General features: G+C 35.2%; 1 protein-coding gene across 6 annotated transcripts in view; it reads right to left on the reverse strand.

Moving 5' to 3' along the window:
- The window catches only part of LOC149803266 (fidgetin-like protein 1), a 109,207-nt gene that overhangs the window by 69,189 nt on the left and 22,710 nt on the right, over nucleotides 1–17,308 (reverse strand). For all 6 annotated transcript variants that reach the window (XR_016420168.1, XM_089952922.1, XM_089952923.1 and 3 more), the window contains exons 6-7: nucleotides 9,621–9,691; nucleotides 4,996–5,100 (exon numbers count right to left, since the gene is read on the reverse strand). Coding sequence is in view for 5 of the 6 variants with exons in the window: in XM_089952922.1 (XP_089809048.1) it covers nucleotides 4,996–5,100; nucleotides 9,621–9,691 (176 nt within the window). In the remaining variant the exon portion in view is untranslated. The remainder of the gene's footprint in view (nucleotides 1–4,995; nucleotides 5,101–9,620; nucleotides 9,692–17,308) is intronic.

Consider the following 17,308-nt stretch of genomic DNA (forward strand, 5'->3'; position numbering starts at 1 on the left):
CAGAATGGCAAATGGTGATATCTCACTTTGCTGACTGCTGCAGTATCTGGAATGAGGGGTTTTAGTCCTCATCTTAAAGTCTGCCAAAGCCTTTACCAGAAACAGACAAAACATTGATGGGCTCTCAAAAAATTGGCAAAACTTGGTAAATTTAGCCAACTGAAACATTCAAGCCATCCCACCATGGGCTTGGAGAATGCCAACTAGCTGAGGTCCCTGTGTGAATTATCCTCAATAGTCATTTGTGTCCACATCTGCAAAGAACATACCCAAAAGCATCAACATGGCAGCAACAATACCTCTATGTGGTATGTTATCTGCCCAATGGATAAGAAAAGAAAAATTTCCCCCCCAGTTGAATTAGAGGCGATGGTTGTGCAATGGCTTGTCTTGCTAGTATGGATGGTCAAGGGGTGTGCTCGATGGTCAACACAGCAGCCAGCTGGTCAGTCAGCCCGGGAACCACCTGGACAGAATGTGTGCAATGAAATGAAGCTACATTTAACAGGAAACAACTGGAATACCTCCATAGTTCTGCAATATCCCAACAGATCTGTACCATAAAAGTGCTTGTATTCAAACAATATTCTCCATAGGCATAGGATTAATTGAAATCATGGAGATAAGGCAAAAAAGATGATCTGATCAACCTAGTTAAAATACAAAAGATTAAAAAACTCACACTGGGTACAAGAATCACTGGAACCACAGAAAACTTGCACAATCTAACCCAAATGCGTTTAAGAACATGCATGACTCTCAATCAGTTTTGCAATAAACCCATGATCCACCAGTCTGGCAGTAATTCTGACATGACAATGTCCAAATTATACCCAGTGTGCCAGGACTATCTGGCTCAAAGGCCATGCTTGAACATGTGGAGAGACCTTCACCCCCTTCATCCTCTGGGTTTATGAAATAAGGAAAGACACTCCCCAGGCCATTACTGTTGATTTGTGATGGATGTAGGGACAAAAAGTCCCACAAGGTCAGCAACTGTGTCACTGCTTCTTGTATTATCTTTTCCACAATGGGTTTAAAAAGCTGCATGACTCTCAATCATTTTTGCAATAAATATATGATCCAGCAGCCTGACAGCATCTCTACCAATGTCCAAATTATACCCAGTGTGCCTGGACTTAATGGCCCAAAGGCCATACTTGGGCATGTGGGGAGACATGCAGCCACTGGGCTACTTAAATGAGGAACAACACTCCCCAAGCCATTGCTGGAGATTTGTGATGGACATAGTTACAAAATTCCCCCAAAGGCCAGCACCAGTCAACACATCTGTGGCTCTAGCAGTATCAGGTAATGATGCGAAACCTACATCTCTGCAAACCCATGCTCCTCCATTTCAAGTTGATCTGATGTAATAGAGACTGTAATCATTGTACACAAGACTTCCATTGCCTCTCTAGCTCTTTAGACTTTAATGCAAAAACTGTGTACCAAATCCCTTCTGACCACATCACACATATATTGCAGGCAGAAGCTGACAAACAGCTATGTTAATGATGACAATCACTGCCAATCCTGAGGTTAAACACTGACTAAAAAATAGATATGCTAACCTGGGATTCTCCATTTGATGTAACAGAAAGCTATAGTGCTGCTGAGTATCATTTAAGAATTTAGAAGAACTATCTGACATTATATGTAGAGTTTGACAACTATGAATATGCATAAAGCAATGCCAGCTGCATTGAGATCCTGTGAAATGGTATGCTTTTAAATTTATAGTACATTAAACAATATGATAAGAGACACTTATACTGAGGTTTACAAAAGGTTTTACAAAGAAAGGTTAATCATCTTTGATTAAATCCAAAATGATTCAGCCCATCTGCTGTGTGGATCTGGATACTTGTCTGTCTACATTGATGGCTAATATTTTCTTTATTATTGTTAATAATGAATCTACACCAAACTGCATATGTCATTCTCTTTTTTGACCAAAATAAAATGGGTTACTTGGATACTCATGAAATGTACAGTAATTCAAACTGTGCCCAAAACACATCACAGTACCTCTATCAAGTATGTTAAAAGAACATTTACCAAGTTGAAATGGTCACTGTGACACTGACCTCTGAGTTTTTTTATTTATAAAACTTCATAGCTACTTTCAATGTCAAGACATTCACAGAGTTTGATGCAGGTATGTGCTTTGCTTATTACTGCAGTTAAAGTTCTTGTACAGAAACTATTTCCCTAGTGACTTTGACCTTTACCCTTTGTATCAGAATTTTATTAGTAAAATCTTTATACATTATATATGACCAAAATGTACTTTGATTTTGATGCCCCATACTGCATTGCCCAACAATGGTTTGTTTTCAACTCCAGCTATTAAAAAATACTGAGTTTGTTTCACCCAAAGCTGCAATGAGAAACCCAATTACCTCAAGTTCTCTGGCTGTGGATTTCACCATATTGAGTAAAGTTTGATTATATTATCACAATGCAAGTTTTGTCAGGAAGCTGTCCACTTTACACAAGCAATCAGCTGTAGAGCTATTTTTGTAACAGGGAGTCATAGTACTCTGTCGGTTTTTATGCAAACTATATCCTGCTGCTGCTTGGAGGATGATACTGGTTTACTCGATGTGAAGGACCAATCAGTCTACAGGGAGTAAGGAGACTCAAAGGATCATTTGGCAGACTGGGAGGGGTGGGAAAAGCATGGTTTCTCCTTGACAATTTTATGAGAGCTGTGGAACGGGAAGTATATTATGATCATCAACTGGATGTCATAAGATACATATATTCCTTTTTTGAGTCAGTATTATTATATGAATGAAATCACTATTTCAATATTGCTATACAAGTGAAAATCAATTAATGCATACTACTTGTGGATGAAACACGCATAATTCATATTTCTGTACAAATTCTATATATTAATCACCATTGGTCACAGAATCATACCTTGTTCATATCTGTGTATAAATTCTAGACACTGATCATCCATGATGTTAGATCCTTATATCACAATTTTTCCATAAGTTGCAAATATCGATCATTATTTGATTACTTGTTGAGGTTATCTGCTCCAATTAGTTCCAATTAGGAACAATATCATTTGCTTACATCAACTGCTGAAATTGGTGTGCATTATTCTGTTAAATCCATTGTTGGACCTGAAGCATATTAATAAACCATTAGATTCGTTCATTGTTCAATTACATTATCAAGTATCTCATTCATGAAACTGATTTCAGTGTCTTCACTAAATCTAATCCCAATCAGGCTTCAGCCTGCCATATTTTGACCCCAAAATCAAAAGAAACTTTCACAGCACAGTTAATGTGTTCCAGTCACATTGGAAAATGCAAAAATCCATCAAATTCCATTACTTTTATTTAAGTTTGGCACTGATTTCCTTTGAAGAAAAGTTATTTGCTGTTATTGAAAGATTGTAGTCAGCTTTCTTTGATGAAGGGTGCATGCGCTACTAAGTCACCGCTAAAGGACAGCTTTGGAGAACCAAATAAATGCACATTTCTTAATGTGGCAGCAACATCAAATAATTGTATTGCATGATTGAGACTCATATTTTTTCCATTTGCTGAGTACGTTTTCATAACAGTCAGTGCTTCAAAGGTAATGTTTCCTTTTAAATTTTAGCAAACTATTTAAGTGGGTATATTTTTAAAAAGGAATTGGCCATTGTTTGGACTATCCTAGTTACTGTCCCTCCATGCCTATTGAATAAACCAATAAGATGTAATTTTTTTTTTACACTTGTGGTAGCACCCTGATGCTGCCTTCCAAGCATGCGTCTGAAAATTAACAAAGGGTCAAAGACGATAGAGACGCAGGTGTTCTGATGACAGGGATTATTAAAGAAAATGTGAGTCTTGTGAAGGATTTAATTCTGAGTGAAAAGAAGAGGAATTTTACTTACCATCCACATACAAATGTCAGTCTTTGTAAATATATTAATGACTAGCGAGTGGCTGAAAATCCGATGAAAGATAGATTAAGATACAATGCCTCGTCCAGTTGATCTCCGTTACCAGAAATGTCAACAATAAAAAAGTGGGTATTTCACAACAAACAGAACTCATGCTAGATGTCAAGATAAGCGGATTATGATATAACAATGCACTGTTTAGATGGTTTGTCAATATGAACAAAGAATTTGTTTATGTAACAATAGATAAATTTCAGTGCATTTTATATCCAGTTTGCGGCTTCCTTTCATGGGGCCTCTGAATTTCTGCACTCCAAACCAATGGTTATATATAAAAGTTTAAACAGCCAACAATGTCGCCAATAAATAAAAAAAGCCACATGGTATGTTTTGCAGCCAATAAGGAAAAAAAAGCCAAGTTTGCAACATTGGCGAAGACCCAAGTGATCCCAGAATAAACTTTTTGTGGGGTTTTTCCATACTTTTAAGAAGAAAAAATACTTTTTCACGTACGAGAAAAATACATATAAAATTTCAGAAGACAAGCCACGATCATCTTGTATTATTCATACGCGATCTCTCCCCCAAAATGGTAACAAACTTTTTACGTTTTTTCGTAATTTTTAAGAAAGAATTTTTTTGTGCACAAGAAAAATACATGTGAAATTTCAGCAGCCAAGCCACGACCGTGTTATATCCAAATTTGTGTTATAACAGAGCGCGCTATAGAGGGGTCACACTGTAGAAGCAGTCCAAACAGTTTAGCAAGAAATACGGCCTAGTACAAAAAGACTGAACACCATGTGTCTTTAAGAAACAGTGACCTTAACGCTGGACCATTAGAGACCCAAAATCAAGAATGTATCTTCCTTAACACAAATGCTTGCTATACACAAACTTTGGTCAAATAACTAGTCTAGATTTTAAGTTATTATCAGAAAAGTTATAACAAGAGCAATTTTTAAAGAATGTTATTTTGACCAGTGGTTAGCCAAAAAGTAAACCAGAGATGCGACAAAATGAATAACCATAGTCAAAATTGTTAAAAGATAATAATGAAATGACATTTTTATTACTAATTGCTGTTTAGCAGTCCTGAATGCTGAGGGAACAGGTTGGGGAGGTTCATTAAGCTCTTCTGAATCATCGGGTCCCATGTCTCTGTATGGTCTCTTCATGGGCTGAAATACATTTGCATGACATGCAGGTAAAACATTTAATTTGGAACTAATGTGCAATTAAACATATAAAGTAGTCGGAATTAAAAAATCTTTTCTGTTCTGAAATGGGAACCTCAATTCTGTTAAGAAAGAGTGAACACTGATCAAAATTTATTCTCAACTTAATGGACTGGATTTTAAAAAACTCTGAAACAACATATTTGGAACATAGTTTCTCAACTGAACTGCATTATGACTGCACATCTTTCTACTTCTGATGATCGCTTGCGAGTGTTGGAGTTTTTTAACTTTTTAAAATCGATATTTTTATATAGCTGTGTGTGTGTGTACGTATGTTCATATATGTGTGTTTTGTATGTTTTACATAGCTTTAAAAAAAATCAGTCATATCACTGTGATGTCTGCAGTGTGGAAGCTTATAGTGATGTCTAGCACTGGGGCAACATGCTGTAGGCATGTAGCATCAAGTACCACCCAGTCATAATATCCTGATATCTGGCTAACCAGCCCTAACACTAACCTCTTAATGCTGAGCACCAAGCGAGGCAGCTGCTAATACCATTTTTTATAAGTCTTTGGTATGACTTGACCAAGGTTCAAACTTGTCCAGCATCTGAGACAGATACTCTATCCACTTAAACCACAGAAACCATTTATATAGCTATGGATCCAAGCAATAAAAAATTGCTCAGAAATGTATGAGTTGGTGTGCATTTTCTTGCTCTACTCTTAATTAAATCTATCCACAAGAAGGGGTTATTACATAGAAAAGTGGGGGAAAATTATCCTATTCTCAAGAAAGGGTCATTACATAAAAAAAGAGGGGAAAATTGACCTATTCCCAAGAAAGGGTCATTACACAGAAAAGTGGGAGAAAAAGTTCCATTACACCAACAAAGGGTCATTACACAGAAAAGTGGGGGGAATAAGTACCCTATTCCCCATTCCCAAGAAAGGGTCATTATGCAGAAAAAGGGGGGGGGAGTACCCTATTATCTATTCCCAATAAAGGGTCAGTAGTAGTACCCATAAAAGTGGGGGAATAAGTACCATATTCCCTATTCGCAAGAAAGGGTCATTATGCAGAAAAGTGGGGAGAAAAGTACTTGGTAGTAGCCCATCAAAATAATTTTAAAAAATTACATTTCGCTTAAAATCACAAACTCTATCAAATACTCAAAGAAAATGATATGATGGCAAGTGAATTTTTTTCAGTATGACACAATCATGAGATCACAATGGTTTTTGCAACAGGAAGTCAGTCCATAAATCATTAAAGATATCCAAAGTTTTCTTTTTAACTGACTTTTTTTTTATCATTTTCTTTCACAGGACCCTTAATGATATTATTAATGCTGGATAAGAATGTTAATTTTTTAATCATTTAACACTAGACAGAAGTCACAACCACTTCATTTTGCAATCACTCTATTATCGAGTTCAGAGCGCCACAATACATGAAGGTAAAAATGACATCCAAGTTACATCATTATGTAATGACCTTTAAATCACCAGTTCTATTAAACGAGTTTGTGCAAGACAGCCTGAATAATTATCAATGAAAGGAAACAAAAGATACTAAGTCTTTGTAAAGATCTAAAACAAAATCCCCCCCCAATTAAAAATTCACCCTGTAACCATGACCTTTCGACCCTTGGATCCATCTTCCCCAAGAATGCTTCCAGTATACTGGTGCATCTTATTCAAAGTTTAATGCCTATCCACAGACTAAATTTTCACACACACCCAAAAAAATGCAACATTTACCTTTGACCTCCAAATAAGTAGTAATATTTTGGTAAACATTTATACAGTTTGAACACATTCTATCCATGGTAACAGTAGCATACCATGGAAAGCACAAAAAAATCTGAATGCAAGCCTAATGTGCTTGTATGTGTTTGTGTGCATAGACCCAGAAGCCTCCCCGCCCCATAACTGCCTGAACTGAATTTAGCATTTGAAATGCTGAAAGATGTCATTTTTCATTGGTCTCCATTGTCTTTCTGAAAGGTAACTGTTTCTTTGAGTACAAACAATTATTTACATCAGTTACACCTCCACAGCAAATGGCTATATAGCCATTCAACAAACCTTGCAAAAAGCAAAACTCTCCCCTAATCAAGAACTGCTTATGACATCTGGAAACACATTAGCATACTTATCACAGTATTTCTTCTCAACTTTAACAATGACACACTTCTTAGTCTTCACATTTGTCCTACTTGATCCACTGTCTGCATGTGCCATGAATATCTGAGTGTGATTCAAATCTAACACATGGTAAATAATCCTTTGGTACTCATGTGAAAGATAAAATGGAAGTTGCACGACATCCAGCACATATTGTTACAAGAGAGCAAGAGCAAGATTCAGCGGTAGCTATAGTTACACCAAAAAAATAAAAATATCAGCATATTCATGTGGCTTTTCAGCTGAAATTTAGACATGAAACACTAACAGCCTTAGCCTGAAATGTCTCATTTGCTTCATTATCAACCTGCAACACGAGTATCAGAATGTGATCCAAGTCAAGCATATGGTAAATAATCATTTGGCTGCCCATGTGCAAGACAAAATGGAAGTCACATGACAACCAGCACATCTCACCTAAAGTATGATGATGATGATCCACTTATCATAACAAACATTATTGTATGCTCATTTTTTTCACCGTTAACTTTACATTGTCAGAATCATGCAATAGTACCCAATACTGAACCTGTGCGCAATACACATATAACATTCACGTACATAAAGGAACTACTTTCTACTGTAAACAAACAATGGATGCAGATGCCAGCACTTTTGATTTGCAAACAAATCATGTACACTAGTGTAAGAGGTGCTCTAAGTTGTGGTTGTTTAAATTTGTTTCTGAATAACTAAAACAGATGTTTTGTGAACTGCCACATGCCAGCTGCTTTGGCACATTCCGCGTTGATACAATGTTTCGAATTTAGGCTAGCTACAGTACACAACAGACGCAAGAAAGGGTCCTTACAAATAACATACAAGTGACAAGTCATATACTGTCTTCTTTAGCTGGTGATAAGAATGGCAACTACAAAAAATACAGTTTTACATCCTGAATTTCCTCAAAATGTACTTTCTTAGTTCTGCAAATCCGAATTACATGAGCCATGTCATAGGTTCTCAATCTTGATTACACGTTTTGAAATTGTACTGTAATTTTGATAAGTGCAATTACATCCTCCTTACTGCACTCAAAATGAAATAAGCATTAAATTCCATAGCGTCTTTTTCATAATTGCAATTGAAAGACTTCATATTTTTCCCAAATTATTATTTCAAACATTTAATGACAGAAACAGAAACACATTTGCTGACGTCAACATGCTTTACCTAGCTTCTTCAATCCCATATATTTCATGTGGAATTTTCACATACAAATCCGTCCATAATCACAAAATTTTGTCGAATCAAAAAAAATACCTAAAATCTATTCATTCCAGATCAAATTGAAAAGTTGTTGCAATGCACATTCATTCACAATATGACTCCAAATTTCAATTTTAACAAGACACGCCATTTTCTTTCGAATGTTATGTCGAGCATACGACTAAGTTCAAATTTATCTTGGCAGAGTTATGTGTGCAGTAATAATATTGTGTAATAATGAATATGCGCTTGTGCATTTAGTTTGGAATGCGGCATACATTCGGTTACTTTGTTATGTGTAGTGTATTTTGTTAATATAATTAAGCATTAGAAGAATTAAAAAAATTAGCATATAAAAAAAGGTTACTGCATTTGTATGGGAAAATATTAACTTGTTTTGTCGAATGGATATACTGCACTCCCAAGGTCGTGCAGCATTTCCATTCAAAAAACTTGTTCATATTTTCCCGTACAAATGCAGTAACCTATAAATACTATCTTTAAAAAAACTTTAACAAAAATATGAGGCTTAACAAACAGATAGAGGGATGGATGAGAATTGTGTCTTCTATTAATCATAATCCAGACAAAAAGATGTCAAGAGTAACTTAAAACATTAACAAAACTTCATTCTGATGCTGAGACAATTAGATCAATATAAAGCAGATGAAGATTCTCATTAGAATTTTAGAAGACCCACACAACAAATGTTGTGATATTTCCACTTTTGAAGCTCTCTATTAAAGGTCAATTTGTAAAGCAGCTTCTTTTGCAGGCAGGCCACATATTTTGGTCCCAATAAGGCCAATTCCAATAATAATAGATTCTTTATATTGGTCACCTCTACATAAGAAGCAACATTTCTGATCTTATCATGGGCCAGTTTGGGAAAGCTTTACTGTATAAATCATTGGACACAGCACACTGTAAAGTACTATTAATTTATTTATTTGTATCATCTGTCTGTACTTATTTCTGTGGATATATGCTCGATAATTATGTTATTTTAAGGATACAGCACTGGGTCTTCAAATTCATGGTTTGTAGCAATCTTGAAATATGAAAAAAGGAAACAAATAAAACTGACATCACATGTAGTAAATTAAATAGACTGTTACCTCTCCATATTGTCTTTGTCCAGAAGTACTTGAATTCTTTCCGAACTGAAAAAAAGGCCCTTGTCCATGTCCTAAAAGAGTAACACATGAGTACCATGAATGCCTGTAATGATTCATAGTCTTCTATGCAGGCACTAATAGAGTATGGTTGACTCTTCAGATTACTGACCAATGGATCCTAAATAACCTTGACCTCTGGTGCAGGTATATGGTCTTGAACTTAACCATGCAGAAACCATTTTTTTCTAGACTTAAAATGGCAGTGAAAACTATCCTAACTACAAGCCATCTACAATGTTTGGTCAAGGAACTCACAATGGAACAAAAGTTATTCTGCAAACCCGCCACAATGACCCTAACGTTGAACCTTTTGACCCCAAAATCAATATGTATCTATCATACTGTCCATACTCACTTATAAGTCAATTTGAAGAAGCATCCTCCCATTTTTAAGGACTACAGAAAAAAAAAAAAAAAATTCTGTTTGACATTCCTTTAAGCTGGGGTGTATTTTTCAAGTCAGGTCCAGCTGAAGGGTTGACTTATTATTAGTCTGAGCTGCACTTTGGAAAAAATTAGCAAGCCCAATTGGATGGATGGACTGATTGATTGATTAGATTAGATCAGCTGGAAGGACAGATGGATGGATGGATGGACGGACAGACAGACGGACAGATAGATAGATAGATAGATATGGAAAATAATGACAGAACCAATGTGGCACATGTCACAAGTAAATTGGCAACTTACAATTTGTCCTAACTAAATCCATCAAAATCCATAGTGCTTGACATTTTATATTCATGAATTCAATTATGGGTGACATACCCATATAAAAATAATTCAGAATGATCAGATTCACAATATTCAGTAATATGTTAATTCCATGCATCTGACAAATAAACAATGAAAGTTTTAAGTCCATATTTTATGATTCAATGTATCCTATAAATGTCACTGTCTAATGTCATCTAATACAAAGTCCAAAAATTCATCCTCTGTCTGATAAAGTTCTTAAATCCTCCACTGTTATCTAGTAATTGCAGATCCTCATGGTCTAGTCATCATATCATCTGACTCCATTTCCTTGGCATCACTGTCATATGTGGGTACTTAGAGACTGAGCTTGAGCTCTGTCAGTTAGAGCCTGTGAAATCTATTAAAGGCTGCAATTGAACATGTGTCATTTGTGTGGCATGATCATAGGGACTTCAAATAACCACCCTCTGTTGCCTGGCATTGAGCAAGTGTCAAACTTGCGGCTCGATTAAAGGGTTGTCACATGGGAAAATAAAGTGAGTATTGCCTTTACAAGCTACAAGGGATTCAGGTCAAACATTACTGGAACATATAGAATTCTGTTTGGAACTGAACAAGTACATGTACTAACTGTGTGACTTGATCAAAAGGATTGTCAACTTGAAAACAAGTGAGTGCTGCCTTTACAAGCCAAGGGCTTACTAGGTCAAATGCACTGGCAGAAAACTTGGGAAATAACAGTTGGAAATAAAAAAATCTAGCTTACAGAAAAGGAAGATACATCAAATACAATGTTCATACAGCAAAAAACACAATTATAACAAATACAGGTTGTTAGGACTTGCTCAAAAATGGAAGCAATATATTTGCTAGTAAGCACCCAGAGTAAATAACATTGTAACATTGACAGATACTTCACTTGGTGGAGGACAGTATTTAATTTAAAATCCAAATAACCGTTGATACAAGTATAGAGTAATGAATACCATCACGAAAAAGATAAACACTTTATGCATACCATATACGCATTCCTGAATGGGAATAGTGGCATAAAAACATAAAAATATTTGAATTTACAGTATTTCTTTTATACTGCAAATATCTCATTTCCATATTACTCTTAGATTTATTTAATTTTTTGGCCTCTTAATTTATAAGACCCCTACTCTGCATGAATCAAATTGTCACCAAAAAAAGGTCAACTACATGGTACCTTAAGTGCTTGCCCTCCACAAAAACATTTATCAAGTTAGAACTTAAATTATGCAAACACCATTTTTCTTCTTTGCATCATAGTGACCTTGACCTTTTCATACCAAATTAATAGACCTCTAATTATTTCACTCTGCAAGTCATCCACAATCTTAGGTGACGGAACATGGACAAGAAATGAATTTTTGTGCAGATAAACAATTTTTTAAGTCAGTGGTCTTGACCTCTGACCTTTTGACCCCAAAATCAATCACATGGGTGAAAGTTGGGGAAAACCACAATACTGAAAAGTAGGCTGGGGATCAAGGAGGCTGCCTAGACCCATTGTGTGTCCTGGGCAAAGCTTGGTGGGGGGTTTAGGAGAGGGTGAAGCCCCTCAGAAACTAACAATGGGTGTAATTTTGACTATTTTTGCATCAAGATTACAACTGAACAATCCAAAATTCCAATTCTTTAATATGATCCATACATCCACTGAATCATTAATACGTAAATTTCTCATTGTAAATTTTTTGTTAAAAGCGCTTCCTTAATATCAACAATTTCTTCATTATTATTCTGTAAATGTGAAAATTCAGGGGCTGAACATAAAGTTCAAATGGAAATATTTGATTCATTATAAATCAGGATTTACTTCAATTATATATATATATATATATATATATATATATATATATATATATATATATATATATATATATATATATATATATATATATATATATATATATATTAGAACCAAAATTGAATGTAACACAAACATGACAATAGTTCAATAAAACATTTGGTTTATTGCATAATTCCTCAAGCCTCTTTCAGTTAACAACCACAATTGCTTATTCTAAAAGGCTAATAATTAAACAACTTCATTTTCATTCACTTACTCAATGAATAATATTTTATCTGTCTCAAATCTGTTAGAATGTACTGCTTTTGTATGTTAACTGCATTCTATGTTTCAAAGTCATTCTCCTTTTCTCACCATGAAACTCAGTCAGCATATATATATATTGAATAAAGCTGCTGAATAGACAATGCATTTTCCTCCATAAAGGACCAGTTGGGAAAAGTAGCTGGTCACACTTTGAAGTTTCAACTCAGGAAAAAGAAGTGTGCTATTCTCACAGCCATTTATCAGTCTGATTAATATCAAATCCCCACTGTCCTAAGTAAAGATCTGACTGTGACAGCTTTGGGGGCAAATTCTGGTGACCATGCATTATTACCATAATCGCTAATTTTATCAGCCAATCAGAGAGAGTTTTATATATTGTATTTGGAAGACTGAGCAGTGTAGCTGAAGAGTACCAATGTGTGCAGATTAATTTGCTTCACTTTCAGATTTGTAAAAGCTGCATTTCCATTGGCTAATTCATACGTCACTAGAACATGACCCCTAAGCAGTTGCTATTAGATCTTCCCAAAGGGCAGATTTTAATCATATTGAGCCATTTATACATTTGTAAATGTGCTAAATTGAAGAGAAGAAATAACATAAATGTGGTTATTGTCTGCAAATTTAGCATGGCCATAATTCTAATCATCCTGACTGATGACTACCAAGCCAAGATAGAAAAAACAATGGTAGAATGATATATATGGAGGTATAGAATCGGCTGTGGTGCTCATTCAAATAATTCAGTGCCCACTATCTGCTATCATTCCAGTGAGGCAAATATAGGAATCGAATCAAAGTGGAATAGAACAACTAAGTTATTTGGAATATAATGACTGAGTTATTCGGGTTTCCATAGAAGGCACTGAATTATGGAGTGAAGTATGAACTTCGTGATTCAGCAGAAAACATCTGAGTGGCCTCAAGTAAACTGAATACTGCATGAAGTCTTCTGTTTGCTCACTCAACAGTAAACCATAAGTTTAAATTTAGTATCTCTAAGCATTTTATTTCTCATATCAACCACTTTAACCCTCTACACACACACCCCCAAAAAAACAACAGATTTGCAAGATGTGGAAGATCAACCTGTAGGGACATTCTGAAGATGAAATTAATGTCATATCATGAAGAACTTTTACCAATACAATCAGCTTCATCCCTACCCAAGTGCAAACTATCCACAAAATTTGATCAAAGTCTGTGATGTACAACTAATGTTATGTTGCAGAAATCATTTTTCTTCTTTGGGACACAATGACCTTGACCTTTGCACCCCAAAATCAATAGGCTTCTTTCTTGCCCCAAGTAAACGTCATCACCAAAGTCTGATCCCAGTGTGTCATGTAGAACTAATGACTCCCGAAAGCTTTTTTTCTTCTTTCAGTCTAAGTGAACTTGACCTTCGACCCCAAAATTGATAGGGTTCTTCCCTACAAGTACAACCAATGCAAAGTTTGGTAACATTGATGGTGGGAAACTTTAATTATTGTTCAAAGACTAGTTCTCTTTGTCATTCACTCTGACCCTGACCTTTTGACTGCACTTTTAACAAGCTTCTACCTAGTACCAAGTGCAAGCCATTCACAAAATCTAGTAATTGTAGATGGTGGAAAACTCTAGTTATCATGAAGAAACCATTTTTCTTGTTCAGGACAGTCTTTTAAGCTCCTAACCAAGAAATCAATAGGGTCCTTCTTGACCTCAAGTGTGAGCCATCCAAAATGTTTGTGACTATTGATGGAGAACTTGAATTATTGTGCAGAAACCATTTTTCTTTTTTCATTCATGGCCACTGTAAAATCAACAGGTTTTTTTCTTATCCCAAACGCTAGCAATCTTCAAAGCTTAGAAACTATAAATAGTGAGCATGGGTTATTGTGTGGAAACAAAACTGGTAACAGACAGATGGACATTATAACATAATACCATCTGCCTCATGTCAGGCATAAAATAAGGAAAGGCAAAAACAACAAACAAAATATATTATTTCTCTTCTTCAATTACCAACTATCAATGTGTCAGATTAACTCTCATGTTCTGGATACAATATCAGGTGGTTCACTTTGATGAGAGCATATTTTAAGGGTTACTTTTATCTCTGCATCAAATACATTTCCTGATCATATTTACATTAGGATTATTCTTTGCTACCTCCAAATACAGCTCTCCCTGAAAGAGCAAAAAAAAATCTTGCTGTCTATGGCTGTTTTCACAGACATCATGATTGTATACACAAATACCCACAATGCAATGCACACCACCATTTTGCTTCCCTAACAAACCTTTGTCAACATCATGTATATTCAAGATCAAAATCTGACCAAATCATTGACAAGGATATTTACTTCATTGAAATGATACATAGATTATACTTTAAATTAAGTGACTCCATAGCACAAAAGACAAAATACAGCTGGAAGTTCCCTGACTTGTGTTGGAAGACAGAACAGTGAAGCTGAACCACAATCATGCATATTACTATCAAACAGAAATGTAGTTACTTCTGACAAACAGACAATGTTGTGATTTTTGTAATTTTTTTATTTTGTATGGTGTCTCCAAGATTCAATGAGTATTTCCAGCCAATGATCTTCGGGATACAGTAGCAGCTACAGAATTAAAATTTCATATACATTATGCAAGAACTTTTATGTACAAATACTTTTTGCAAAAGCAAGTGCTTGTGCTAAAGATAGCTGACAAACTAATTTTAATTAGCATGATCACATTCTTTTTTATTTCGAATGGAGATGATGACAGATGGAGGATGATAATGTATGAAAGCAAGAACTGTTCAAAGATACTGTTTCATCTTCAGTGCATTAAATGAAACATACATATAATGGAAAATGATTTTGTGTCAAATTCAAAACAGAGTATTCTTGAAATGCTTTTAAAGATATGAAATTATATATTAACGTTTTAACTTGAATGATAACCAAATGACTGATTTCACTCATGAAAATTGAAAAGTCATCCCATGTTTCTACTTGATTCATTATCCATTTGTTGATGCATCTGTTTATTGATGGATCTATTTGCTGATGAAAGAATAACAATGATGGTTGAAGATTTCAACATTGTTTAATTTAAGAAAAATGGAGAAAAGTAATGAATTTGGTCTCATGTGGTTGACATGCTTAACAGAATGTGATGTATTAGGATATCCTTATGCACAAAGTGAGATGTGGCTTCATAATTTTCTGGACAGAACACTTTTGTAAGGTGCCAGTTTGAATGGCAAGGGAATCAATATGGCAGATATGGTGCTCACATCTGATGACATTACATGGAAATAAAGGATATATCATGTAGACAAGGGGCAGCAACTCTTACGGGTCAACTCCCAGTCCTACCCACTGGCTAAGAGTATAACCAGATGCACCCAGTTTTCATCTTTTGCTTAACACATTAACCCCTGGAGCTTTTTGTCATTTTTGCCTGAAAATCGAGTAGGAAACACATTTTGAAAGCTATTTCTAAACAGACTCGAAAACACCAAATCCCCAGTCATCTTTCAATAACATAGTGCCTAGTTGTGTTAGAAACATCGATTTTTGTTGACTGTTTGACTCGCGCATGAGCAGAAGGGTAAAAGTTGGACTTTTTTTTTTTTTTTGCTAAACGGAGCCATTATTTTTGTATGAAGACCACTCTTTATTCCAAATGCCCATCTTATCCTACTTTTTGCAAAGGCTCATCTGTCTGTTTGCAGTTCATACAAGTTTGCCTTCGATCCGAGACCAAAAAGTCTCAAATCTGGACACAAAATTGGATTCCAACCACAGGCGAATTTTGGATTTAAAAAAATCAGGTCCAAAAAATTAGGTTTTTCTATCTGTATTATGTAGTGCAACTAGATATTCCAGATTATTTGGCTTCATTGTAAAGCTACATCTGTCTACCTTTCTATAATACCATCCACTTTAGTGTACCGTGCATGACCATGACGCTACCTCCTGCCCTGTAAAGTCGTCGCTAGCGGTTAATGTGTTAATGCTGTATACATGGATCTCCAAGAACCCAATTTATTCTATATTTAAATTCAAGCACCCATTTTTTTAATTTCAATGGTATAGTAAGTCAAAATGTTTTATTTCGTGCATATAACTATTCCGTGAATTCCTATGAATTTATTCATATTTTGCATTTATTGTGCCATTTGTTATTGTCACATGTGATTTAGATTATCAAGATACAATATTCAAAGATGAAATATTTTTTGCTGCTGTCTGTTTCAATACATGCACTATAAAGTCATTTTAGTAATAGAGGATTACATTTATTTTAACAATTTAGACATTTTTTTTGTATGCACTTGCTTTTTTCTTCTTTTCTTTATTACAAAGAGATGACAAGTGCAAGAAGTGCAAGCAGTTCAAAGTCATGAAGGATGTAAACAAGATGTGATTATTATGTACCAAGTGCTCATCAACCAACACATGCAATCTGTGTTCTTTAGTCCACCCCCAATGATGATGCAGAAAACAGCACTGGAACACATTGTATCAGAAAATACAGTAGAAACAAAAGACAATTCCAATCAAGCATTGGAATCATGTATAATCTCATTGATTTATAAGGCTTTGTTGTGAATATTCAAATGAGTGGAATGACAATTTATACTGGGTTCTCCTAGGAATAAGCATATGACCCTTCAAACACTTCCCTGTACAGTGGCAAGAGATAAACGGACAAGAGTGGGAATACCCCACAAATGGAAATAGCAATTTGTACAGATGCCAGTTCATCAGGTGGGTGAGCTTGCAACAGTCAGTGGCTCTTCATATCAATATCTTGGAAATGAAAGTCATTAAGA

The sequence above is a fragment of the Sinohyriopsis cumingii genome, chromosome 3, assembly GCF_028554795.1.
Source record: "Sinohyriopsis cumingii isolate HCF-2022 chromosome 3, ASM2855479v2, whole genome shotgun sequence".
In the NCBI taxonomy this organism is placed as follows: domain Eukaryota; kingdom Metazoa; phylum Mollusca; class Bivalvia; order Unionida; family Unionidae; genus Sinohyriopsis; species Sinohyriopsis cumingii.